General features: G+C 41.9%; 3 protein-coding genes across 3 annotated transcripts; 2 read left to right on the top strand and 1 right to left on the bottom strand.

Annotated features, from left to right (window-relative positions):
- The first annotated feature begins 280 nt into the window (after positions 1-280).
- alg5 (ALG5 dolichyl-phosphate beta-glucosyltransferase) lies at positions 281-6,533 on the top strand. The gene is made up of 10 exons (XM_030069756.1): positions 281-572; positions 1,084-1,252; positions 1,905-1,951; positions 2,154-2,222; positions 2,361-2,453; positions 2,573-2,686; positions 2,802-2,861; positions 4,723-4,874; positions 5,132-5,217; positions 5,933-6,533. The coding sequence occupies exons 1-10, from the start codon at positions 510-512 to the stop codon at positions 6,046-6,048; spliced, it is 969 nt and encodes a 322-aa protein (XP_029925616.1). The 5' UTR covers positions 281-509; the 3' UTR covers positions 6,049-6,533.
- A 3,308-nt stretch (positions 6,534-9,841) lies between these two features.
- Positions 9,842-17,793, top strand: smad9 (SMAD family member 9). Its single transcript, XM_030069077.1, has 8 exons — positions 9,842-9,957; positions 11,651-12,209; positions 13,472-13,687; positions 13,997-14,254; positions 14,380-14,487; positions 15,401-15,622; positions 16,516-16,772; positions 17,168-17,793. The coding sequence occupies exons 2-8, from the start codon at positions 12,014-12,016 to the stop codon at positions 17,309-17,311; spliced, it is 1,401 nt and encodes a 466-aa protein (XP_029924937.1). The 5' UTR covers positions 9,842-9,957; positions 11,651-12,013; the 3' UTR covers positions 17,312-17,793.
- A 116-nt stretch (positions 17,794-17,909) lies between these two features.
- On the bottom strand, positions 17,910-22,079 carry rfxap (regulatory factor X-associated protein). The gene is made up of 3 exons (XM_030069080.1): positions 21,402-22,079; positions 20,936-21,046; positions 17,910-20,491 (listed from the first exon to the last, which is right to left on the bottom strand). The coding sequence occupies exons 1-3, from the start codon at positions 21,828-21,830 to the stop codon at positions 20,387-20,389; spliced, it is 645 nt and encodes a 214-aa protein (XP_029924940.1). The 5' UTR covers positions 21,831-22,079; the 3' UTR covers positions 17,910-20,386.
- Positions 22,080-25,128: the final 3,049 nt, after the last annotated feature.

The following is a 25,128-nucleotide window of genomic DNA, read 5'->3' as shown; positions in this document are numbered from 1 at the left end:
TTTTCTAATATGTATACTATTAATATTACAAGTAACAACTTAATAGTAGTATAACTGTATAATAATGAATCCCTCCGCAAGAGAAGCTTTTTTTTTTCACTCATTCAACTTTGTGTTTTGCACTACTTACACACTACTTCACTCTTGCCTTGCCCAAAAGCACTCCCTCCACTCTCCGTCCAGGTTTTCCCACTCCCGTCCAGCAGGGGGCGATGTGCCTCTGCCCGCCGTGCTCTCTTGCACCAAACTGATGATGTGGTCAAGAAAACTAGTGGCACTTCCGCATCGGCGTTGTGTTCAGTTGTGATTGGAGGCAGAGTTCAGTCAGTGGACTGCCCACAGAGAAATGGAAATTTAGGGACCGCTCTGTTGTGCCTGTACCTTCAAAACATCTATGTAAATCTATTTCTTCCTCTGGGAGCGTGTGAGCATCAGATACAGCACGGAAAGCCCGGGGAGGTGTAGAGAAACTGGTGTGCTAGCTGGCTGTTAGCTAGCCCCTGAGCCCCATGGAGTTCCTCTGTGAGATAGTTCAAGGCTTGGTCGCTCTGGCAGCTGCAGGGGTGATTGTGGTGAGTACAGCCCTGGACTCATATTCAGCAGGCAGGTCTGTTGTAGTAGATCTCTCAGGATCTGGGGAATGAATGTGCTCTGGTGTTAAACCAGATGACCTGCATTGGAAAAAGCTGTCAAAATGTTCATCTCTGGTGTCATCAGGTGGCTGTCAACATCCTGACTCTCTGAAGTTGTGACTTGGGTGGATGTTTTTTTATTTGAAAGCAAATCTACTGGACATCATTTTGAATTCACACGCAGGCTGATCCTTTTAAATCCCTCTCACTTTGCTCATTGGCTGGTTAACTAATGGCTGTACGTTGCAATGCCGTTGACAACCCAGGAAATAGATGGCTGTAGCTGCAGCTACAAAGCAAGTAGAAAGTGTGTGAGTTATTTTATAATGTTGAGACACACCCACCTGAAATCTGCCAGTATGAAATCTGAGCTCAAGCCAGCGCTGTACAGGAACAAAAAGATTTACAACACAAATAGCAAAAGAACATTGTGTTATTCGCTCCTTCTCAGGTGTTTGTCGTAGCACATGTCACAGCCAGTATGGTGAATCTAACACGACATGAGAAGGAGAAGTACTTCCTCACCGCCAACGGGGACAAGGAGCTGTTCCCCAGCCTGCATGATCCCCACTCCCGGGAGCTGTCTGTGGTCATTCCAGCCTATAACGAGGAACTTCGAAGTAAGTGATGGCTGTAAACCGAGGTCTTTCAGTCAAGGACTTCTGCATAGGAACCTGTGGAGTAACATTACATGTGAAAGCGCCATCACTTTTTGGTTTGGTTTCAGCCTTCCCTCACTTTAGATACGGTAATCTCTTGTAAAGCTCTGGTTTGATGTGTTAGGAAACAGTTACGACTACAAATTTTTATCTTATAGGATATTTACACCTCTGTAATTAAAGGACTTAGCTATTGATGTTGACCACTCATCTTCCTGATAATGACAATGTATGCAGCCCAAGTTAGATCATAGACATCCTGGTTTTAGGAATTACAGGCTTTAGGCTACAGGCTTAAAAGAATATTACACCCCCAAAAAATTTCTGCGATGAATATTTTTCTCTCTTTAAATATGAGAAACATTTAATATTGATTAGAGATAGATACTATCTAAATCTGCCTTTCTCAACAATTAAATGCTCATACATGCATGGTGTACTCTGTTGAGGGATGAATTGTGAGGTTTAGAGGAGCATCCAGCTTAAAGTGACTTTACCAACCAATTAGGTTCATTTAAAATCTCATACTGTCCAACCTCTCTGGCCACATGTCACTTTACACTCGCATGAGGTGACAGAAACTTAATATGGGTTTCAATGTGTGTCCCTTTAGTGCCTGTGATGTTGGAAGAGGCGATGGAGTACCTGGAGAACAGACAGGTCAGTACTCGCCCTCACACTGACAGGGACAGGTTGGCTGTCTTGAATGTCATATGAAAGCAAATTCAAGAACTCACAAGTTAATTGCTTCTCCATCTGGACTGGAGAGCTTACATGTTGGTTGCATCAGCTATTGTCAAGGTGGCCACTAGGTTGCAGCATTCGACTAAAAACACCGCTCCTTGTTATTGCCTCAAAACAGAAAGAGCATCCCTCGTTTACCTATGAGGTCATTGTGGTTGACGATGGCAGCAGAGACAAAACCACAGAGGTAAGACTTTTAAGACTTTTTGTAGTTATGTTTCCCAGAATTATATATATTTTTCTACATATTCTCAACACTTACTGGCGTGAGGTACCAAGAGGAGGTTTGTATTTGAGTGTGATTATTGTGGTGCTGTTCTCCCAGGTTGCCTTGCAGTACACAAGGAAGTACGGTGCGGACAAGGTGCGGGTCTTGACTCTGGTGAAGAACAGAGGGAAAGGAGGAGCCGTGCGGATGGTGAGGTCTCAGCTGTTAACCCTCATTTGAACGTACAACAAAAACAGTCCAGTTCAAATGTATATCATGCCGTACCTTGTTGCTTTGGTACTATTTCTCTGTCTTTGTCTGACTGTCAGGGAACTATGAGCTCCAGAGGGAAGCTCATTCTGATGGCCGATGCTGATGGAGCCACAAAGTTTGCCGACATTGAGAAAGTGGAGGCCGGCCTTCACGACCTCAACCCTAAACCGGTGAGAGCATTATGTCGCTCTTCTGTCTTTGCCACTAACTATTATCTAGGTATGAAGCTGTAATAGAAGTTGATCAGTTTTCGTTCACTCTGAAAAATCCTGTCTGTGTCTTTAGGAGAATATGGCAGTTTCATGCGGCTCCAGAGCTCACCTGGAGCAGGACTCAATCGCTCAGGTAAATATCTGAATGTCCCTCATGCTTTCTGTCTGCGCTTTTGTCTGTCAACCAACACCACTACTGAAGAGTGACAGGGTGCCCATCCATTTTTCTGGATAGTCTGTTTCAGACAGAGAAAGTCTTGGAGTTTAATGATTTCTTGGAATAAGTCATGGAATATCATTGATTTTTGTCAGCCTCATTTAAAAAAAATATGACTCACCAAATATTTATTTTCCATTGTGTTCACCTTATCTTCACTTCCCCTGTGTAATTAAACAGAATAATACAACATCTTAATCTGGCATGTATTTAAAATTTGGTTAAGGAAAAAAACCTCATGTCATGTTACACGTACACACGTCATGGAAAAATTGGGGAATGAAACATTTCCTTGTTCTTACAAGTTATTGATTGTGTCTGATATCAAAACAATTTAGAGTTAATATTTTTATTTCTTTGTATTCATTCATTGTTTGATCATCCTTAATGTTTGGGAGTTAAGGACTGAATTCTGAGTTTCCCTGTAATCAAGATCATACGGTGAACCCAGGAGATTACTTTATGTGACAGAAATATTTTTTTAATAAATAAACTAAGGCACATTCAGTTGTCAGGTGATAACAGAGGACTATAATGAGGTAGATCTGCAGTTGAATTGCGCTGATGATTTAATGGCATACAGGAATATGGGATCATATGTATAATAATTTTGTCTCCCATATCTACACCGTTCAACTGACTTATGTTAATAAATGCAGTATAAAACATTACAAATGCATACAAAACAAGGGTAGAAGTCACTGTGATGTTTCCCAAAGGCTGCATGGGTCTTTAGATTATTTGTCAAATTATTTTGCACACATTCCACTTTGACTTGCCATAGACATCCTGGTGCCTTAAGGATTACCAGAAACAGGGATGTGTATTGGTGCTTTATGGTTTTCTGACAAGGAAGATCCTTCCACCATCCTAAGGAATGCAAGTGGGAAGGTCCAGCTCTCAGGTTGTCATACTCCCAGTCTGGGTCACTCAGTCCTCACCAGGCTGGTGGACCGGCATGGGGAGAGAATACAGAGTCAATCGCTCAATCACTGTCAGCCTGCTTTTTCCACAGTGTCTACATCAGTGGTTCTCAACCTTTTGGGTGCAAAGGATAAATTGTTACCTATTGGGCCGCAGACTTGTAGATGATAAGTTGGAGTCTCAGGGATCCCCATCTGATGATATTTAGTTATTCCATAACTGTCTGCACTGCAGATTGGCAAATAGTGAAGAGTGTGAAACCCATGAATAGAATAGTCATTCTTATACATTCTCTCATTGGGCTAACTTGTAGTCCAGTGGTTCTCAAACTTTTTTCAATGATGTTCCCCCTTTGAAATATTTTTTCAGTCAAGTACCCCCTGACCAGCACAGGAAATAAAAATGGTAGAAAGAAAAGCCTATATGCAGATGTCCAATCTGGCTCTGTCAGTGTCTGAAAGAGCGACCTGATACTGTCGGCTTTGTTTTTGCTTCTTCACATCTTTCTCATTCTTTTCAGCTGTATCACTGCTACCTTTCAACCACAAATCCATTTTCTTCTTTTTCTTTTTCTTTTCTTTTTCTTTTTTTTTTTTTGGGTCTTGGCTTCTTACATTTCCTGTTTTTGTTGATCTTTTTATAGCATAGGTGTGAGATAGTGAGATTAAAATATTCCTCATTTATCTTGGGACGCACAGGAACCCCCTTGAGGACCCTAGAGGTCCCCGCACCCCAGGCTGAGCACCACTGGTCTAGACTATGTGTTCCTCTCTGTGTACCTGTCCACTAAATAAAGTGTCATGTATGTAGACAACAATGAAATTGTGAAATGTTATCGTTCTGTTTGTCGTAGCGGTCTTTCTTCCGCACATTCCTGATGTATGGGTTTCACTTCCTGGTGTGGTTCTTCTGCGTGCGGGGGATCAAGGACACGCAGTGCGGCTTCAAGCTCTTCACCCGCGAGGCCGCCCTCCGGACCTTCTCCTCTCTCCACGTGGAGCGCTGGTACGCATCGTTCTCCACGACAGACCCTGTGTGTCTTTCTGAGTGGTGTGTTGAGCTGGCTCATACATCTGCAGCTGCTCTCATCTTCCCTGGTGCTGCAAAAATAAACCTGATGGGTTGTTTATGCTTGAGTCACAGGATATTTGGGAACATTTCATATTGTACAAGAAGGCCCTGGTGACTGAACCATTGCAGTGTTTTTTCGTTGCAGATTGGAGTGCAACACCTGTTATGCCCTTTTCTATTTTCTCTCTTAGGGCCTTTGATGTGGAGCTCCTGTACATCGCCCAGTGCTTCAAAATCCCCATAGCAGAGGTGGCGGTCAACTGGACTGAAATAGAAGGTATCTTTCTCATGGAATATCTAAACATTTCTCCATCCATAATGCCATTAATCTGCAGATCTATAAATATCACCACTGGAGATGTCTCTGCCAGTCTGTGACTCGCAGATTTCCAGAGCAGCATATTTTTATTTCTTTGTATTCATTCATTGTTTGATCATCCTTAATGTTTGGGATGCATTTTAAAGTGATACATCCATTTTGGAAAATTTCTACACAAACTGAAATTCATATGGCAATGTTTGAAAAACCTGATTCTGTCCTCAAAAAATTAACTCTTTTATAAGCACATGTCTTGAGATGATTCCTAACTCAGTCACCATGGCATTAACTCACAAATATATCATTTTAAAACAAAACTCTTTACATGCATCTCGCCCTTTTTTTAGTTCTTAACTTATTTTATGTAAATGTGTGTCTCACAAAGATTGCTTTTTTCTGATCCTCTATTTTCTTCGGCATTTTCTTGCACTGTTGTCTAACCTTACTGTTTTAGTTTTACTGTTGATGGCCTGCTCCTGTCCTCCCAAAGGAATATATAGTGCTTGTCCATCCTAATTTATATATGCCTGCCTGGTACTGCATTATTAAAACTCCTTTTGATGCAGTTACTGTATGGCTGTCAGCAGTGAACGTCTGTTATATTTCCATTTGGCCTATAAAAACATCACTTGAGATTTGAGTGCCTGTGCATGATGTGCGTTTGCTCTGCCAGGGTCCAAATTGGTCCCGGTGTGGAGCTGGCTGCAGATGGGACGAGACCTGGTCTTCATCCGCTTGCGCTACATCACCGGTGCCTGGAAGCTGGAGTCGCCACACAAGACCGACTAGCCAATCAGACAAGCCTTATCTAGGGCCATCGAGCCTTTTATTTGATGGGACTACCAAATGTGTCAGGAGTTTATTTTAATCAACGCAGAAACAAAACACACTTCACCTAATTTCCTCTCCAGATGCTGTCGTTGGATGAGAGGTGCTGACACAGTTGAGAGTTTCCCTCGGTCCTGCGTGTTGTTAGCTGGACAGTGGCTTGTGGTGGCCACGGTTACACGCACATCGCTTTTTTGCCACGGTTCACAGGACATACACTGTATGACTGACCCGTGTACCACGTTACTACCTTTTTATGTTATGTATGTCAACTGTAAGTGAGAAAGACTTGTAGTGAATTGTGATGGGTCTGATTATTTGTTCATGTTATGATTCTGCCAGGTGAAATGCAACATGTTATTTTGTGAGAGTTTCACAAGGGAGGGATTGTTGAGCATAAATGGCTGTGGGGTGGGTGGGCTGAAGGACTTGAACCAAAATAAAAAAAAAAAAAAAAAAAAAAAAAATGAAATTATGACTTGATAATCTCTGTTAAGATTCTGCTGAGATTTTAGTCTCATCTTCCCTGCAGCTTCCTCTTTTTTTCTCACACTGAAAAACCCCAAAACCTCACTGAGCTCATGTCACTTTTATCACCATGTGATAACTTCCTCCTGGATCTATAAACGCAGTAAACTCTGATGCACACACAACCAGCACCCAGCGCTTCACCAGCTGATAGGTTCAGGCCCGTCCCCGGACAAACAGCCCCTGTCTGTCTGTTTATCTGTCTGTCTCTCCAGGCTGGGTTGTGGACATCTTTTGGAGAGCGTCCAGCGGGCGTTTTTGTGGTCTGAGCAGATGAAGTTCCCTCCGTACTGCTGTTTTCTTATGCAAGTTTGAGGTCTGGCAGCAGGGCCGGGGCTCGCGCTAATGCGGATGTCTCTTGGGCCTCGCGAGCCCCGGGGAGCGCATCCTGTTTGTGTCCCGCGCGCTCTCTGTCTGTCTGTCTATCTGTCTGCCTCAACACACATCCTAACCTGCGCTGTATCTGTTACTGCCTCTGGGCTCAGCGCTTCAGAGAGCGCGGCACGAAAAGCACTGATTTATTTCCCCCTTCAGGTTGAGAGGACAGATTTATGTCCCGGGGCGTTTCATTGATCCGCTCCCCTCCCTGTGTCTCTCTGTCTGACTCGGACACAATCACCGATTTAATGCAGGCATGGGAACTCCCAAACTTTTATGTTAGGATGCCCCAAGGACCCATGAATATATATGTTAGATCATCCGCATTTAATATGATTTTGATCCAACTAAGCGCACTACAGATAGTGGGGCAGATTGTTTAGTCTCTTATAGGTGAGGCGAATGATAACACTCACGACTCTTAAAGTCATGAAGACAAAACAGTGAAATTCTGAAACCACATTCCGCCCCGGAGCTTTCCATAACTACCGGCGGTGCTGTGGACCCCACTTAGACCACCTATTTGTGGCCCACCGGCGGCTTATGCTGTCCCCGGTGATGCTTTTTCATGATCCACCTGGTGTAAAAAATAAGGCTTGTGAGGATCCCTCGTGTGGTTTCACTTCATGTTGGGAGTATTGTTACGTTCCGCAGCAGTTGCTGTAAACTGTGAAAATGTCAAACTTGTAGACTCACTGTCGCCAGCCGGGCTTGCGTCATTAACTGGACCAGTCACTGCACTCACAATCAAGGATAGTATCCATCCGCAATGGAAAAAGACCTCAGTCAGGCTCCCAACAATAGATTATGAAACAAGTTTAGATATATTTTATTTTTTTTTAACTGAATGAATGAGTTCACTGCAGGTTTGAAGTGCAGCAGAAAAGTGAATAAACTTTTTTTTTTTTTCTGCCAGGGCAGATTTGCACGTTGACATTTTTAGGATGCAGGTGCAGTGTGTGTGTGTGTGTGTGTGTGTGTGTGTGTGTGTGTGTGTGTGTGTGTGTGTGTGTGTGTGTGTGTGTGCGCGCGCGCGCGCGCGTACATGTGTGTGTGTACTTATGTGGGTGTCTGTATATGTCTGTGTGTCCTTACAAAAATAGCCTTAATAATCTTATGGTAAATGTTCCTTGGTCTGAAGGAATACAAGGAATGTGTACTATACCCTGATATAGGCCATTTTAAAATTAAAAATATAACCAAGCCCTTATCGTGCTGTTATTATATTTTTTGATCTCCTACTTAAGTGTATCTGTAGAGTAGAGCATATATCACAGACACATTAAAAGTCCCTGTATATATATTATAAGAATATTATAGAGATCGGGGAGCACATGAAGTCCAAAATATGTTTCTGACAGACATAGAATATATGAAACAGTTAATAATAATAAAAAAAAAAAAAATCGGAGTATGGTCTGACTGATTTAACCTACAAACCTCACAAAACCCACCCACTCATCCATCATGATGATACACAACAACCCAAGACAGTAGCGACGCTGGGCCAAGCCCTAGGATAATATAATGGCAAGGTTACTCATTAATTCCGAGCAGTGCCTGCTATTACCCTCATCATTATCATCACCATCACCATCATTACTTAGACCCGCCCAACCTCCAGAAAAGAGCTTTAGTCCGCCTACAGCAACAATACCATACAAAAACATGAAAGCAAAGCTGAAAAAAAAATCTATAGACATTAGGTAAGGTAACTATGAGCTCACTGAGAATAAGTCACACCAAAACTATAAACACAAGCCACTATTAATTGTGCGTATAAAATAAAATAATATGTGAGATAAGGTTTACAAATTCACCACAGGGTAGACAAACACATTATAAATACCTGTAAACAATGATTTTTTTCATAAGGAGTAAATCCAGTGTCTCTGTCAATGCATTAATTGGAATAGAGTGGAGACGGTGAACAGGTGTGTTTGGTGGTTTATTTATTTGTTTGTTTGTTTTCACCTTCATTAGAATTTAGTGAGCTACATCGGAGTTGACCACTGCTGGGTGAGGATAGCGCACGCACACGCACGCGCGCACATTCACGCGTGTTACCGCTCGAACTGAATCCCTGAAATCCTGGGAAAGTTCCAGCGGGGAAGGCGGAGGGATCTCGCAGGCAGGCGCTGCGGTTCCAGCCAGGCTGACGCCGAGGTTGTGGCGCTCGGCTGGGGCTGCTGGAGGAGTGGAGGCTCCGGGCTCCTCACAAAAGCTGCGTCAAGACAGCCACGGACAGCCGGGGTGAGACCAGACCGCACGGCAGTGTGCCTTCAAAGTAAAAGCGAAATGTTTGCCAGTATTGGGTGCCGGGGGATTGCGCTATCACCAATGACGACAAGCCTGCACGGCCGTTACAAATCAGTGTGAATATAACGTTAGCTAGTACCAAGACCAAGGGACAAGCTATGTAACTAAGGTTAATCTTTAAACTGTATCATTTTGTGAAATTAACAGCTAACGTTATCCAAATATCTTCCTGATAGCAGTTAAATTTGTTTCCAAAACTGTGCCATATCACCGCTCCGTGGAAACAATGTGCTAGTTTCGAGTTGAACTCGGCCATGCTAAATGCTAGCTAATCATCATTAATATAGGAATGTCCAAAATATTCCGGTTAAGACATATACTTTTGAGTTGTAGTTATTCCATATCCATCCTTACATGCACATTTTATTTTACCTGCGTTACATTGGGTTACTGGCATCATGTTGCAAGCCCTTCTCCCCTGTCTTATTTTGAAAGTCGTAACCGGACGTATGTTTGATAGTGGCAAGCAACTTGACGGTGGTCCTCACAAACACACTTCAAAACCAACACACATACACACGCTCACACACACACACACACACGCATACACACCTTCGCTGCTCCAGTGTGCTGGTCTGACCTACTACAGACAGTGCACCCTCTCCTCGCTCGGCTGTATGCACTGCACTTGTTATCGAAGCTGAGGTGAGGAAATAAACTGTTAATTTGTGTTTTCAAATATGTGAATTAATTCGACTACTTTTATGCTTTGCTTTGTTTTTGTTTATACGGTTAAAAATGTGACGTTTAATTGGCTGTACGCTGAATAACACTTGCACTGGCGGTAAACTTTGTGTTGGGTTAAATGTTACTATGATTTTGTTCCTGATATTGACCGAGTCTGGACAAAGTGCACAGGTCGATTTGGGAAATGCATGGGCTGAATACAAAATACAAATTTGTAATCAGCTCTAAGTGATATTATGTCAGCCAAGAAGAAATAATCAAGGCTCTCTGCCCTCTCTGAGCCATGTGGCTGTTTTGGCTTATTGAGAAAGTTTTTTGTTGGCCTATTGGCATGTTGTACCTAGTATTACAAGAATGCCCTTGGCTGACGGCTCTGTTTACCTTTATTTCGCGTATGATTGTGTTATTTAAGGTGTGTGTCTACATGTTATAGGACATAACACAAAATGTCTAGATGCGTGGTAGTAGTAAAAGGAAACTGGCGTGTTTACTTTTTGGGGGGGTGTCCTGATGATAAAGCATTAGGTAATTAGCCTATCTGAGCCTGCAGACTGGGTGACGCCAGGGTCCATAAAGGAGCAGCGGCGGACTGATGCCGCATTGGAAATGGGAACTTGTGCGCTTTTGCTGTCATTGTAAACTCAAGCTGTCTGAATGTCTGTCTGTCTGCCTGTCTGTGTGCCTGCAACCAGTGTTACTCACATTTCTGTTACCGTGGTTGATAAGTAATGTGATGAGAAATGTTGTCTACATGTCTTATGTGGATGCTACCATCAGAGGAATGCCAACATATTTACCACTCCTCCTACCTAGAATAATCGTAGAATAAACAGAAGACTCCTATAATAATACTATAATATGCGATAATAACACAATAATATATTATAATAATATTCCTATAATAGAGGGATATGCAATTAATGTAAACCGCGCGGTTAGTTTATTCTAGTTTAATAATGACAACGCAGAATTGATTTGGAGATGGAAAATATACCAAAAGATGTCAAGAACCTCGTTATAGAGTGCCTCAGACGCAGTCTCTATAAGATTACAGGAATGCCGTAGTGATTTTTCATTATGGTCTGCTGCGCGCACTAACAGGATGTGGTGCATGTACCTGATACATAGATGCACTGCACTTTTTTGATGAGCTTACACAAATCATTACACAATCATTACAATCAGTACACTGACAGAGGATCGACACACAAAAGCACGCAGAGCACTCTCTCTCTCTCTCTCTCTCTCTCTCTCTCTCTCTCTCTCTCTCTCTCTCTCTCTCTCTCTCTCTCTCTCTCCCCTCCCTCCTGTCCTGTGATGTGTTCTGGCCAGACAGTATGGCTCCTGGGCGTTAGTGGTATGATCATAGAAACAGAAGCCATAGAGAGGACATGCCTCATTGTCAGTTATCCTAGAAATGAGCCTGACTCACTTTGATAGTTGTGAAACATAAAATGTTTAGTTTTTTTCATTACTCTCTTTTGAGAATAATCAGCCTGTCACTGAAAACATGTCAATGTCTCCTGAATTTACTTCACCAACAAGTAAATTCCAAGCCCTCTTTTCCACTTAACCTCTGTATTGTCTCCCCAGCCAGGACTTGCTATCAATGAAATTAGCAGTTAATTCTGTCTCTCACTTCTCTTGCCAGATGATTGAAACTTGATCTGGACTTCTGGCTGTGTGAGGAATAACCTTCCCCGCTGGAAGCTCTGGATCCGGAGCTGCCAGGTCCCTTCTGTGCCAACACACAGGGAGGATTTAGGGTTTGCTGCTCAATGCTGGCAGCTGTCCAACGCTTCCACCAACGCTGCTCGGAAGTAACAACGGAATAAAAAAAAAAAAAAACCTCTGTTTACACAGGCTCATCACGCTACCTCTCTATCCTTACCTCTCTGCTTCCTCTCTGTCTTGGCTTCTCATTCTTTGACTCTGCCATCTCACTCCCATACTCTGTCCTCGTGTGAACCCATATTCCTTCAGCTCCTCTTCCCACCCATACAGCCATCTCATAATGAACTCTTCTACCTCCATCACCTCGCTCTTCTCCTTCACCAGCCCAGCAGTGAAGCGCCTGCTGGGCTGGAAACAAGGCGATGAGGAGGAGAAATGGGCAGAAAAAGCTGTGGACTCTTTAGTGAAGAAATTAAAGAAGAAGAAGGGAGCGATGGAAGAGCTGGAGAGAGCCCTCAGCTGCCCTGGTCAGCCCAGTGAGTGTCTTTAACATGGTAAATATATGGAGATAATAGGGATTAAGCTTGGCATGGTGGCCAGTGTTTAGAGCCTTGCTTATAACTGAAAGCAATATAAATATTAAAACAAACTTATAATAAAATGACAAAAAACATTTCAACAATTATGTTCATTTACTGGTGCTCAAATAAGCAATTATGTGGCAGGAATAGAGAAAAGTCCTGTTGCTTCAGATATCATTCAGAAGCAAAAAAATAGTCTTTAAATGTGGCATAATAATTATGTGATATATATTGGGATACTTATTAATATCGACTGATAGGAAAATTATATTCTGGTAGCATTTTTGGCCATATCGCTACTGAAAGGTCACATTTGATGTCAGCAAGTGCCGTTTGTTTTTGAGCAAGCCACCAGACTTGATCCTTCTTCTTCATTTTATGCTGTTCTGGATTAAAATGTCAGATGAAAAGCTACAGCGTAAACCATAACAAGATAGATAGCTGTGTAATCACCACAGTAGCAAATTTGTGTCACTATGATTAGTGTTAGGGTCGAGGGATATTACATTTATGAGTGATTATATTAACATTATGTTTTAATCTCAACTCTTAGAATGTATTTGTCATTGTTCAAGTATGATATCTGAACAATTTAATACTTAACACAATCCCAAATACCCTTTCATATCAGGGTTCCCAGGGCAAAATTACTTCAAATGGAGGTGTGTAGTAGGAATGGCAAAATTGGAAAATATTTTTAATCGGTTAACTGGCACCATTAATCGGTTAATTGTCGGTTAACTGATAATCTTAAAAAGGCCTTAAAATTACGCAAATCCTGCCTATACAGGGGCAAATTGAAATAGGTTGACTGACGCACTAATCCAGGAGAGCCACTATAGTGAGTTATAGCATCTAGGTAATCCAATGTCCAATAAAGTATGATACAAAACATTTTGAAATGGTCTAAAAAGTAGTAGCATTTCTGAAGAAAGGCATTTATTTAAAGCTTCAAATGAAACATTGGTACATGTGTAAATGGGCAAAGAAACATTTTTAACTGATAGGATTAATCAGTTAATGTTGAAACGGTCGATTATCGGTTAAACGACTATCGGTTAACATCCCTAGTGTGTGGTTTCATTAAAGTCAACCTTTTTTCAAAGCTACTGCTCTAGATTGCACACAACATCATTTTACGCACCAGACAGTATGCTGTCTGTGTTGTCAGGAGCTGGGATCCACAGCATTTGATTTTTGGCGTTAATCCCTGTCAGGCAAGTGTGTGACAATCCCTCGGTCACTGGATGGGAGGCTGCAGGTGTCCCACAGGAAGGGTCTCCCCCATGTTATCTACTGTCGGGTGTGGCGGTGGCCTGACCTGCAGTCCCACCATGAGCTCAAAGCCCTGGAATGCTGCGAGTTCCCCTTCGGCTCCAAGCAAAAGGACATCTGCATCAATCCATACCACTACAGGCGGGTGGAGACTCCAGGTATGAGCAAGAAGGACAAGCTGCAAATGAAAAAAAAACTAGGAGCTCCTAAATTCATTGTTGAGATAAAGAAATAAGATCATTATGCAGTTGTAATATCAAGAACAGTGAAGCTTTCATGGGTTTCCAGATAGAGTCAGAGATGTTTTTCATATTCTAGATAGTTTAACATTTTGAGAACAAGGACATCTGATCTAATAGTGTTCCCTAGAAAACTAGATTTGCAACATTGTAATATGATCTCTTAGAAGAGCATCTCTCCCTCTCCCTCTCCCTCTTTCATTCTTCCATCCTCCTGGCTCCTCTCAGTGCTGCCACCAGTTCTGGTCCCACGCCACAGTGAGTTCAACCCTCAACACAGTTTACTGGCCAAGTTCAGGAACGCCTCCCTGCACAACGAGCCTCTGATGCCGCAGAACGCCACCTACCCAGACTCGTTCCCCCCTCTGCCCTGCTCCTCCTTCTCCTCCTCGCCCTCTTCCTCCCTCGCCCAGTCTCCCACCTCACAGAGCTACCCCAACTCTCCCAATAGCACCGCAGAGCCTGGCAGCCCTTACCACATCACAGGTAGGACCAAAAACAAGCAAGTACATATGCTGCAGTTGTGATAATAATAGAGCCAGGGGAAATGCTCTCCCGTGTCACATGCTTTTTCCATTGATCTTTCTCTGCGCTGTGATGTCCCTTTGCAGCGGAGACTCCCCCACCTCCATACAGCATTATGGAGACAACCCCTCAAGAAGATGTGAAGCCCAGCAACTCCTCACATACCAAGCTCACACTTTCCACTCCCCACAGAGGTAATTTACATCACAACCACATATACTATGTGCACACATGCCCTAAAATATATAGCCGATGTCACCCCATACAGTAGAATTTACCTAAAACTGGATCTCTATCAAGACATATATATATATATATATGATCATGATCATAATAATATGCATAAAATCAGAAATGTGCTTTCTTCACGTATCTCTTGAGGCATAGTTTAATATATTTCGTCAGAGGGGTCAGAAGATTTAATTTGTTGCTCAGTGACACTGAAATGAACACAGAGAAATGTTTTTTTTTATATATATATATAGGACCTTTCTTAACAAGGTTACTTTACAACAAAATTACTTCAATAATAAAAGAATAAAGCAAACATCAAAGCAAATAATACAAATGTAATCAAAGAATGGAACTCAAATACAGACATATCAAAAACAGAAAAGCCAGACAATATATGAAGATATTAAAAAAGGTCTTTGTAAAATATGTTATACAAAGAATTTAAAGAAGATGCTAAATTAAACAGAAACCCACACATAACATTAAGATGGCAAAAGGCCATTTTTTGGTAATAAAAATTAGTTTTTAGAAGAAATGTAAAAGAAGAGCCTAAACTAACCTAGTCCCCACAGGCACAACAGTGCTTCTGACTGAAAAAGCTTGGTCACCCTTTATGACCAACCTGGACACCAGTAGCTCCAGTAACACTGCATCTCAGGATCTCACGTTACACCCTGGTAAATATAGGAGAATGTAGCAGTGAGACAGATCAAGTAAAACCTTAAAAGGTCCTGGTAAAATCTTTAAAGACAATCAGTAATGAACTGGGGGAGGAGATCAAACCAAGGACCCTCCCCTCACCAACCCAAGGTCAGCCTGTCCGCATTGGGTTGGGTGTTTAATTGTCCATTCCTGCCTTGTGTTTCCATGCAGAATTACGGCCGGTGTGTTACGAGGAGCCAGAATACTGGTGCTCTATAGCGTACTATGAGCTCAACAACCGAGTGGGGGAAACATTCCACGCCTCGTCCCGCAGCGTCCTGGTAGATGGCTTCACAGACCCATCCAACAACAAGAACCGCTTCTGCCTCGGCCTCCTGTCCAATGTTAACCGCAACTCCACTATCGAGCACACACGCAGGCACATAGGCAAAGGTAGGATGGAGGACTCATGGAGTTTGTGATAATAGGGTTTTTTCTCCTCATCAACATGATATCTGAAGTATTACCACAGCTAACAAAATTTAAGGAGAAAATTAAGAAGTACTGGAAAGCTTGCTCTGTATCTACAAATCAGACTCTTCAAAAATCAGTGTAGACACTGATATTGCAATTAATTCTTGAGAATGGTGGCTTTTTTTACTGTCAAAAATGATGTTGTACAGTCCAAGTTGGGAATAAAAGGCCTGACTTATACTGTGGTGTATCTAAGATATCATATATTTATTCTAGCCCTGTGTGTGTGCGCATGTGTGTCTGCATGTTGTAAGCAAGCACATCATCAGAAGATTTATAGATAGCCTCATAGTATCTGGAAGCTTTTGCCCAAATGTTGTTTTTCTCTTGGTACAAGAGCAGAGAAAGCCTGCTATTGTTGGACAGAGATCAAACATCTCCATGAGTTACAGTAAATCATGTTTGGTTAGGATGTGTGTGGTTTGGAGTGGTAGGGGTGATAGAAAGAGCTAAGGGAAGTGGGACAGAAGCCAAGTCTACTCCTCAATGCACACGCGCACACACCAGTATTGACACTATCCAGACATTGCGTTTAAAGCATAGACACCCGTATGGTTTTCTTCTGGCAGGATATTAAAAACACCCTTAACAGTTAATAAATAATCATGCGATTAAATTACACTATTGCAGTACCCTTCCTTGGATCAAAGGGTTGTGTTTATGTTCTATTTTTATGTACTGTGAAGTTTTAAAGTGCATTTGCTGCTCTACTCAAAGACACGTCTTTGACTTGACTTTTTGTTAATTCATTCGGTCTCTGCTCGTCATCCTATCTAATGACAGAATGTGACTCCCTCTTTCCTTCCTCTCAGGTTTGCACCTGTACTATGTAGGTGGTGAGGTGTATGCAGAGTGTTTGAGCGACAGCAGCATCTTCGTCCAGAGCCGCAACTGTAACTTCCAGCACGGTTTCCATGCTACCACTGTGTGTAAGATCCCCAGCGGCTGTAGCCTTAAGATCTTTAACAACCAGCTGTTTGCCCAGCTCCTCTCCCAGTCTGTCAACCACGGCTTCGAGGTCGTCTACGAGCTCACCAAGATGTGCACCATCCGCATGAGCTTTGTCAAGGTAACACCGCAACACACAAGTTCCTTTAAAACCTCAAGTAGGCTTATGGGACATCTATGAATTGAGATGTTATTGCTGCTGTTTTTCTTTTGCCCAAATCTCCCTATTTACCTACTTACAAGTCCAATTACTAAGAGGTGAATTTCCGCTGTGGGTTTTTCTTGCTGTAACTCGATATGCTGTTATTTTGATCTTTGGCTCTTGGCTGGAGTGATGCAAGCATGTCATAGCCCACCATGCTCAAGGATATGGCCTCCTCCTGTTACCCACACACACACACACACACACGGTCTATACACACATTTGGCACCTTTTAATTCGAAAAATAAATTGAGCTGCCAGCATGCATATCTGAGATTTTGGGTATTGGATTGTTGCTTCCTTTATTTCCTCAGGGGTGGGGTGCAGAATACCATCGTCAGGATGTGACCAGCACCCCCTGCTGGATCGAGGTGCATCTGCACGGACCTTTGCAGTGGCTGGACAAGGTCCTGACACAGATGGGCTCCCCGCACAACCCAATCTCCTCAGTGTCCTAACACAAACACACACTCTTATCGTGTGTTGTTGGTCCTACACAGGTAGTCGTAGATTCTGTCTGTACTGCTACTTCCAGGTTTTCTGTCCTACCTTCTTGTCATCTCATACAAATTTACTGTGGTTCTAAAAATGTCACAAAGTTATCCACGGCTTTGTCCTGTCATGCCCTTGTCAGCTGCAACACCCAAAAACAGGTGTCGTTGAATTTCATTTTGCCAATTTACAGCCTGTACAGTTACAACAGGGAAGTGTTCCTTTATTTCAGTAAAGTTACGATACAGCATTTATTCTCTTTCCATTGGGATGTATTAACTGCACTCCAATAAAAGGAAAAATGGGATTTACATATAGGTACTAAAAAGACTCGTGTTTAAATGTTATGTTATTAGTATGTATTTCCATGTGTTGATCTTATATACTTACTAATGTTTGCCTTCATGTACTAATTGCTTTTTACTTGTTCAATTAAAGTTTCTCAAAGAATTTAAAAATGTAGCTTTTTTCATGTCAATCAATATTATTAGTATTTATTTTCTCATGTTAAATAGAAAGACTTTAAGAGAGAGCTATGTCAACAAACAACTTGAGAAATGCCACCATGTTCAGAATAATTTTAATTCCAAGTTCACAACCAAAGGATATACACAACAAACAAATTCAGAACACAAGAACACTTATTTCAGCGTACCACCTTGCTCATGTAAGGATACACTTCATTAGGCTACCTTGCTGTCGCACCTGTTTGCCACTTTGCTACACAAAGCCAAACATGGACAGCAAGCCATGGCTTAATCACCTGTATTCATCCCACCAAATTTATGCCAAACTACATTTTGTTTATTTTTGTACAGTCTGCTGGCTGTGCTACAGTTTCAAATAAATGTGTCTAAAATCTCATGTTAAAAACATTTTCACTTAAGCCCTGGAAATACTCGTTTGCCTGTATTGTGGAAACTCACACTATACATTGTCATGTAAAAACATCTTGAAAAAACTGAAAACTCAGATGAGATAAATAATTAACTTCACACTTAAACTCCTGAATTGTTTCACTGAATTGTTTAACTTTTCTAAAGGTAAAGTGGCACTCAAACATGGATCGCAGGAGCATAAAAATGGGGCCACCAGAATTATTCTAGTCAAATCTGTGGCTTCAACAGCTGGATTTTGTCTGGACAGCAATGATCTACTGGCTTGATATTACTGCCACAAATTTCACAAGTCCCTTTAAATAAAGGTAGACCCAATTAAGCTTCCTGGCCATGTAAGTTAGAAGGTATTACCATGATGGTTGAGGTTGTAAGATTAAAAAAATGGGCACAGTAACAAAAAATGAAATAAAGTCACTGACCAACTGGGATTTGACATTAAAACTAGGGTAAAACAACATAACTCAAAAGGAAAATCACAACAACTATTAGTCAAAGTAAGTGCTGGTTTGCATCAGTGATATTTTGGGACATCTGCTTCCTAAACAGTGCCAGGTGGAGCTTGACTGGGCGGCCAGCCTCCTTTACAGGCCTACTTCAGACTTGTACTTTGATAACTCCACCATACAGTACACAGGACTCACCATGCTCTTCACAGTTTTTTTTTTCATAATAATTCCTTCGATGTGGCTGCACAGTTCAGTGTTTCCCACAGACCAGGTAGCAATTTGTGGTGCCCCCCTGGAGTTGGTCATCGGGGTGTGTGCAGCGGGCGGCATTCAAACACACACTTTCTGAAGCTGCTATAGGTTAAATATACACTTGTTTGCACCTGTCTATTGTTCTTCAGAGTCATCTGCTGAGACAATTTTAAAGCTACAAGAAGCATTTGAAATGATTCAGCTCAATCTTAATTCTTTAACGTAAGTTCTTTAAGAGAAGACAACTAAAAACATTTTTACCTCAACCCTGCCTGGTTTCATTCCTCGCCCCAACTCCATACATTAGAGGGCAGGCCAGTAGAATTAGTTTGCTCATACAAATACCTGGACTTCATGTTAAAGGAAGACCTGTCTTTTAAGTTTCACGTTGAGAATTTCCAAAAATGAAGTTAAAGTGTAGTTTTTACTTAAATTTTTGCCTATTTTTTGCAATCTTTAGATTCTGTGACATTCAAGGAATGAATTGCAAAAAAAAAAATCAACTAAAGCTGGAGGTTTTTATTTCAAATACTGAACTCAAGAGCTACCTCAACCAATATCAACCTGTTCTTTGATCTACCTTTTTTTCTGGTAAAATAAAATAAATAGTATAGGCTATTTGTTGACCTGGTGAACAACCTGGTTTCAATTTGCAGAATGTTAAGAGTGTCTGCGAATAAAGACGTTTCTTAAAATATTCTGATTTTATGCTTGGGAGATAGCATCAATTAGGCATCCCCGTGAGGAACTGCTCAAACAACATTTTATGTAGGCTAGTGGGAAATCCTTATTTATTGTGAATGTTAGGCCATTATTATTAACTTTTGCATGAATTCTGAAGCAGGATAAAATAGGCTAATGCAATAATGCAGGTTCCTCACATTAAACTTCTATGCATCAAAATTATAATACTTTGTTTTAAATGCATATGACTCAGGGATGTCAGTTTCACATAAGCCAAAAAGGCTATGATAAACCTAATCAAGAGCATGGCCTATTCCTTTTAAAATAAGTGGGTCGAGAAGCGGGTCGGAAACATTATTTTAATTAATACTTCGGTCCGAGTTGCGGTCAGGTTGGTTGAAAACGTCGGGCGAGTGCGGGTCGTTTATAAGTGTACCTGCGCACCACTGGCATGTCTGCACGTGTGTGTGTGTGAAAGAGAATGACAGGGAGAAAGAGCACTATGCAGAGATGAATGAACGGAACAATATTTATATTTGAAAATTGTGTTGGGGGAAAAAAAAGCGGAATCAATTTGTGGCGCTTGGTGTTGATTGTGTGGCGCTGCACCACACATTGGTATATGTATGGGAAACACTGCAGTTGGTAAAAGTTATGCTGACCGAGTAAGGTGACCATTTCAGTGTCAACTGTCTATCAGTATTTCTTCAGTAGTCCTTGTGTATGACCAGCACCGAGGTGAACGGCTGACTGGCTGGTGTTAGCAGCCTTGGAACTCCTGCTGGGATTGGCTGCGGCTCTGTGCGGCCAACAGATGCTGCTGCTGCTGGAGGAAGCTGATGACCTCAGGGCTCCGGAGCAATGACTAAAGGACACACACATTCAACAAACATTACATTCTATAGCTCATATGCATGCTGACTGATGTCTCTGCCTTAGTGCAGGAGAATATACATCCCAACTGCATGCCAAAACCTATGTATGGTTTAGAGTGGAAACTAGTGACTGTTAGTGTGTCTAGGTGGAAATGATTAAAGAATAACTATCAAATCAGACAGATTTTAATCATACATGAGTGATGCTTAAAAAAAAAAAAAATCAGATACGCAGGAGTTGGCCTTTCACGGTTTGTATTAAATTTTCAATCATGTTGTATGAGGTAAGAATGATTATTGTTGTGCAAGACAACATTTAACTACAAGCTTCTCTCATGCAGAGAGAAAAGGAAAGCTGTGACAATGAGGACAAGCCTTGCAGCATCAGTAACAAAGCTCCACCACATCTGACCCGATCAGGCTCTGTGGCTTACCAGTCTCTTCTGGTTGAGCACCTGCTCGATCAGGGAGGGTCTGGCTGGTCGGTCGCCCATGGTACCAAGACGCTGCTTGTTCACAGACACGGGCCGCTCCTCTGAGTTCTCCTGACCAACAAAAGAGACAAAGGCAGGCGAGTCAGTCTGGGAGTTTAGTTTGAATGCACCCAAGTGATAGTCCAAGGCTGGGAAAAGAGGTAATGCAAACAAAGCCTGTTATCTGCAAATTTGAGTTTGATTATTTAACATGTTATTTTGGATACAAGACTCATATAATGATGAGTGAAAAGCATTGTGATATTGATTTTCAACCATACTGCCCAGTATTACAGTGTGTGCATATGTCCAGAGAGTTGCACTGCTTATTTGTGCAGTGAATATGAAGCGGTATTCTCACACCATGTACATTATGGTGATCTAAAATGAATGCATCCACGAGCTTATCTGTGCAACAACTTCTTACATCAAGTTTCCCACTGGACATGGCCTGGTCGCTCTTCTTCTTCTTGTACTTGTCTTTGTACATCTTGTTGCGGTGTTTCTTGCACATCCACGGTTTTCTCTGCTTGGCCACCTGGGTTGTGGTCTCCGTGCAGCCCTCGTAGGTGCACTGTTTGGGAGCGTTGTCGCCCTCGGACACGTCCTCGTCGTTGAGCTCCTCGGGACTGGCGGCGCTGTCCCTGGGGTCTGAGGTGTCCAGCACGTCGCTCTCCTCGTCCGGATCGTCCATGTCGTACGAGAAGGCGTTGCTTTCCGTCTCCTGAGGTGTGATCACATTTCTGCTGTCGACTACGCCGCTCTTGTTCACATAGTATCTCTGTCCGTCTTTGGTGAGCAAAAGGGTAGAGTCTTTGTCTTTACTTGCCGGCGCTGAATTGTCATCTTCGCTCATGATTGTGCCGTGAACACAGAGCAACACAGGTGTACTAGCTAACCTGCTAGCGCCTCTTCGCTGTCAGCTCGGTCACGTTGGCTAGCTTACATCGCTAGTACAGCTACTACTTGACATTTCCCCGCAAAGTTTTCCAATCAGTACATTCTGGAGTTCAATTTTGGCGGCGGTTTAATCTAAACTCATCGTGTTTAGAGAAAAAGAGCTCCTTATGGCTAGCTGGACTTGTCACTGTCCTCTCCGCCCCTCTTGATTGAACACAACAACAGCGGTTTTCTTCTTCGCTGTGTTAACTCCTCGTGCTACACTGCCCCCTAGTGGTCATCAACGGACAGTACAATATTTCACAAGCGACAGCCTGTTCTTCTCAGTGCCAAGAAAATTATTATTTTGCAATCTGGCAGTGCTGTCAGCTGTCATAAAACTGATTGATCTGAATTATCCCAACCATATTTTATTATAAAATCTATCCCTAGATGATAGCAATTAGCTAATTGTGCTGCCATCCATGTCTGCAAGCAAAGCACAGGTCCACCCCAGTAACACCATCCACCATTAGACCAGTCAGCACCTGGCCAGTCAAATACCCAGCCAAACAAATGACTCCAAATTAGAAAATTAACAAACAATACCCCAAAAAATCAATGTACAACACATTTGCATGACAGGCAAAAAATACAATCAAGTATCCTATGCAGATGGATTTTGTGGTCCTTGGTGGTCCAGGGCCCCAGGGCACATTGAGCAGTGATCCAGACAATGCTGGATGATGCATGCATGCATAAAACCGAAAATGAATAAATAAATAAATAAACAAACAAACAAACAAATAAATAAATAAAACTTCTAAAAATATTATGCTGTTTATTTGGAGCCTCAAAACTTAAACTGTGAGCTTGAAATGAAATGAACATGATATACTGGTATAATAAATAAGATGAGTTTATTTGGATAGGCTACAGTAATCACTCTTAATATGTACCAATGACACAGACAATTTGTTTGTTAAACATTTTATTATTATTACTATTGTTATTGATAGACCATTGTTGAACAGAGGTACAGGTATTGGTATTGCAACAAATTCTAATACTGTGGTGCAGTGGTGAGAGCACTTTGGTAAACCACATGTACCCATGTGCTGGAGAGTGTGGATTTCAACAGCACGACAAATTCATACAGAGCAGATCGTTATGGTTGTACATTAACTGTATTTGTGTGATGATATGCTAAATACAAAAACTTATACAGACAAGTGTGAGAACTGCTAGATCATATGCAAAACACTATATTTTTTTAATGCATTTCTCCCACTCTTCTTGCTGCTCCTCTGCTTTTCTCTTGCAACAGTTGCTAGATTTCCCTTTATCGATCGCTGTTACAAGGGAAGTGACATCATTCCCAGTGTGTGACAAGAAGCAAGGATGGTGGCCTCTTCCCCTCCATAAGTTTTTTTTTTTTTTCCTGTGCACAGTTTGTTTGAAACACATGTATGAGTGACTGATTTGCTTACTGTTCCGATAGACCTACTACTAGTAAAGAAATATACTGTATTGTGAACTATCAAAATAAATCAAATTATGTTATTTACATAACATACAAACAAGACTTCATCACTAAAACCATTTTTTTTGTAAGAATAGGCTACTGTATGTCTGTCATGCTTTCATCTGAATGAATGAAGCTGTGAGTGAGGTTTCGGATAGACTTGTATAGGGCTGAAATAAATCCTCTTCCATGTCGCCTACTGCTGGTTGTCCACTATTCCTAATAACCTTTCATTCGACCTGTTTGACTGCAGCTATATTCAAGATGCAGCAACTAGTGCATTTAAGCAATTCTCATAAACTCACTACACATTCTTGGCTCACACCCAAAACATTTGACCAAACTCATACACATGGTTTATGTTCAATAATACTGTTACTGTTGGAATGTATGGCTGAAATATGCCTTTAGTGTTGGAGGGGAAAAAATGTAAACAAGGCTTCATAGTTGCACATGAACATCAAAAAACCATCAAGAGTAATATGATAATACACTGTGACTCCTAAAATGTGTGCATCAAGAAAACAAGAAAATGATTCAACCCCTTTAGTATGCTACAAGCACCAAAATGCTAACATTTTGTATATCCAAGTTGGTCATGACATGAATGTAGCAGTTCATAAAATTACAAGGAGCAACCCATTGCACCATTGTTATCTGAATAGCGCTCTGTGTAAAATGTAAACTGTAATAATGCAGCCCATTACAGGAAGGCATCACCAATACTGTGTGGTGCAGAGAAGTACAGCACGTGCATTTTCTTTTATCCTTCTTTCCAGTCTGTCTTCATTTTTCTTTTTTTCTCATTTTTTTCTTTTTCTTTTTATAAAGGTCACATTTTATTAGAAATACCCCGGGCTTCTTGCAATATTTAACTCTCATTTTCTGACCATTTGTCATAACACTGCTCATAAAGTCTAGCGCCGCCTACTGCAAAAATTATGGTGAGATCTACATCTACACATTGTTCCGTAAGTTTCACACCATCCAGCTCTTTTGTCGAGTCAACAAAAACATACACTATCTCTTTATGAAAAAAAAGAAATACATATTTTTAAAAAAAATGCAGTGAATAAGTAATAAATAAATAGGTTCAATAAAACATGAACAGTTGTCCGTATCTTCATCCTGCCCTGCGAAGCTGGTCCATCCTGAAAACTCTTCCATGTTGAGCCCGGATCATCACCAAAGGGTAAGCAGCATGGTCACCCTTCCTCGCTCCCTGAGCTCTGTAACATGTGCTCAGATGAGAAAATGGTTTTAAAAAAAAAAAAAAAAAGTTGTTTTGCCACGCAAACCTTTTCCCTTTTTGTCACTATCCTTGTCACTTGTTGCCTCTTGAGCTTTTTTCCCAACCTCACTACCCTCCTCCTCCTCCCTGTATCCACCGTTTGATCAAGCTCTCCCCCAGGTTTGGAAAGATGAATTCAGGGCAGCAGAAAGTTCTCTCCATCTCTAAATCTAGTTTATTTCTCTACAGTTTGCCCCTGTTCATCCCCCGGCCCTGGATGGGACAGTTTGGGGGAAGTGGACGTCTCCTCTTCCTCCTCCTCCCTGTCGAAGGAGGAGTTGGATGAACGACCATTCCCTCCTTGCTCCGCCTCCTCCTCCTCCTCCCCCTCCTCTTTAAAAGGGAGAGTTGGGGGAGCGGACGGTGCTGGCCGAGCTGATGGAGATGTCGTCAGCGTCAGATGGGAGGCTGGGGCTCGGGAAAGAGTTGGGGCAAGGGGCAGGGCTGGGAGAGGGAGGG

The sequence above is a fragment of the Myripristis murdjan genome, chromosome 14 (assembly GCF_902150065.1).
Source record: "Myripristis murdjan chromosome 14, fMyrMur1.1, whole genome shotgun sequence".
NCBI classification, from domain to species: domain Eukaryota; kingdom Metazoa; phylum Chordata; class Actinopteri; order Holocentriformes; family Holocentridae; genus Myripristis; species Myripristis murdjan.
The sequence above is the reverse complement of the archived record's forward strand: the minus strand, read 5'-3'. Positions and strand labels throughout refer to the sequence as shown.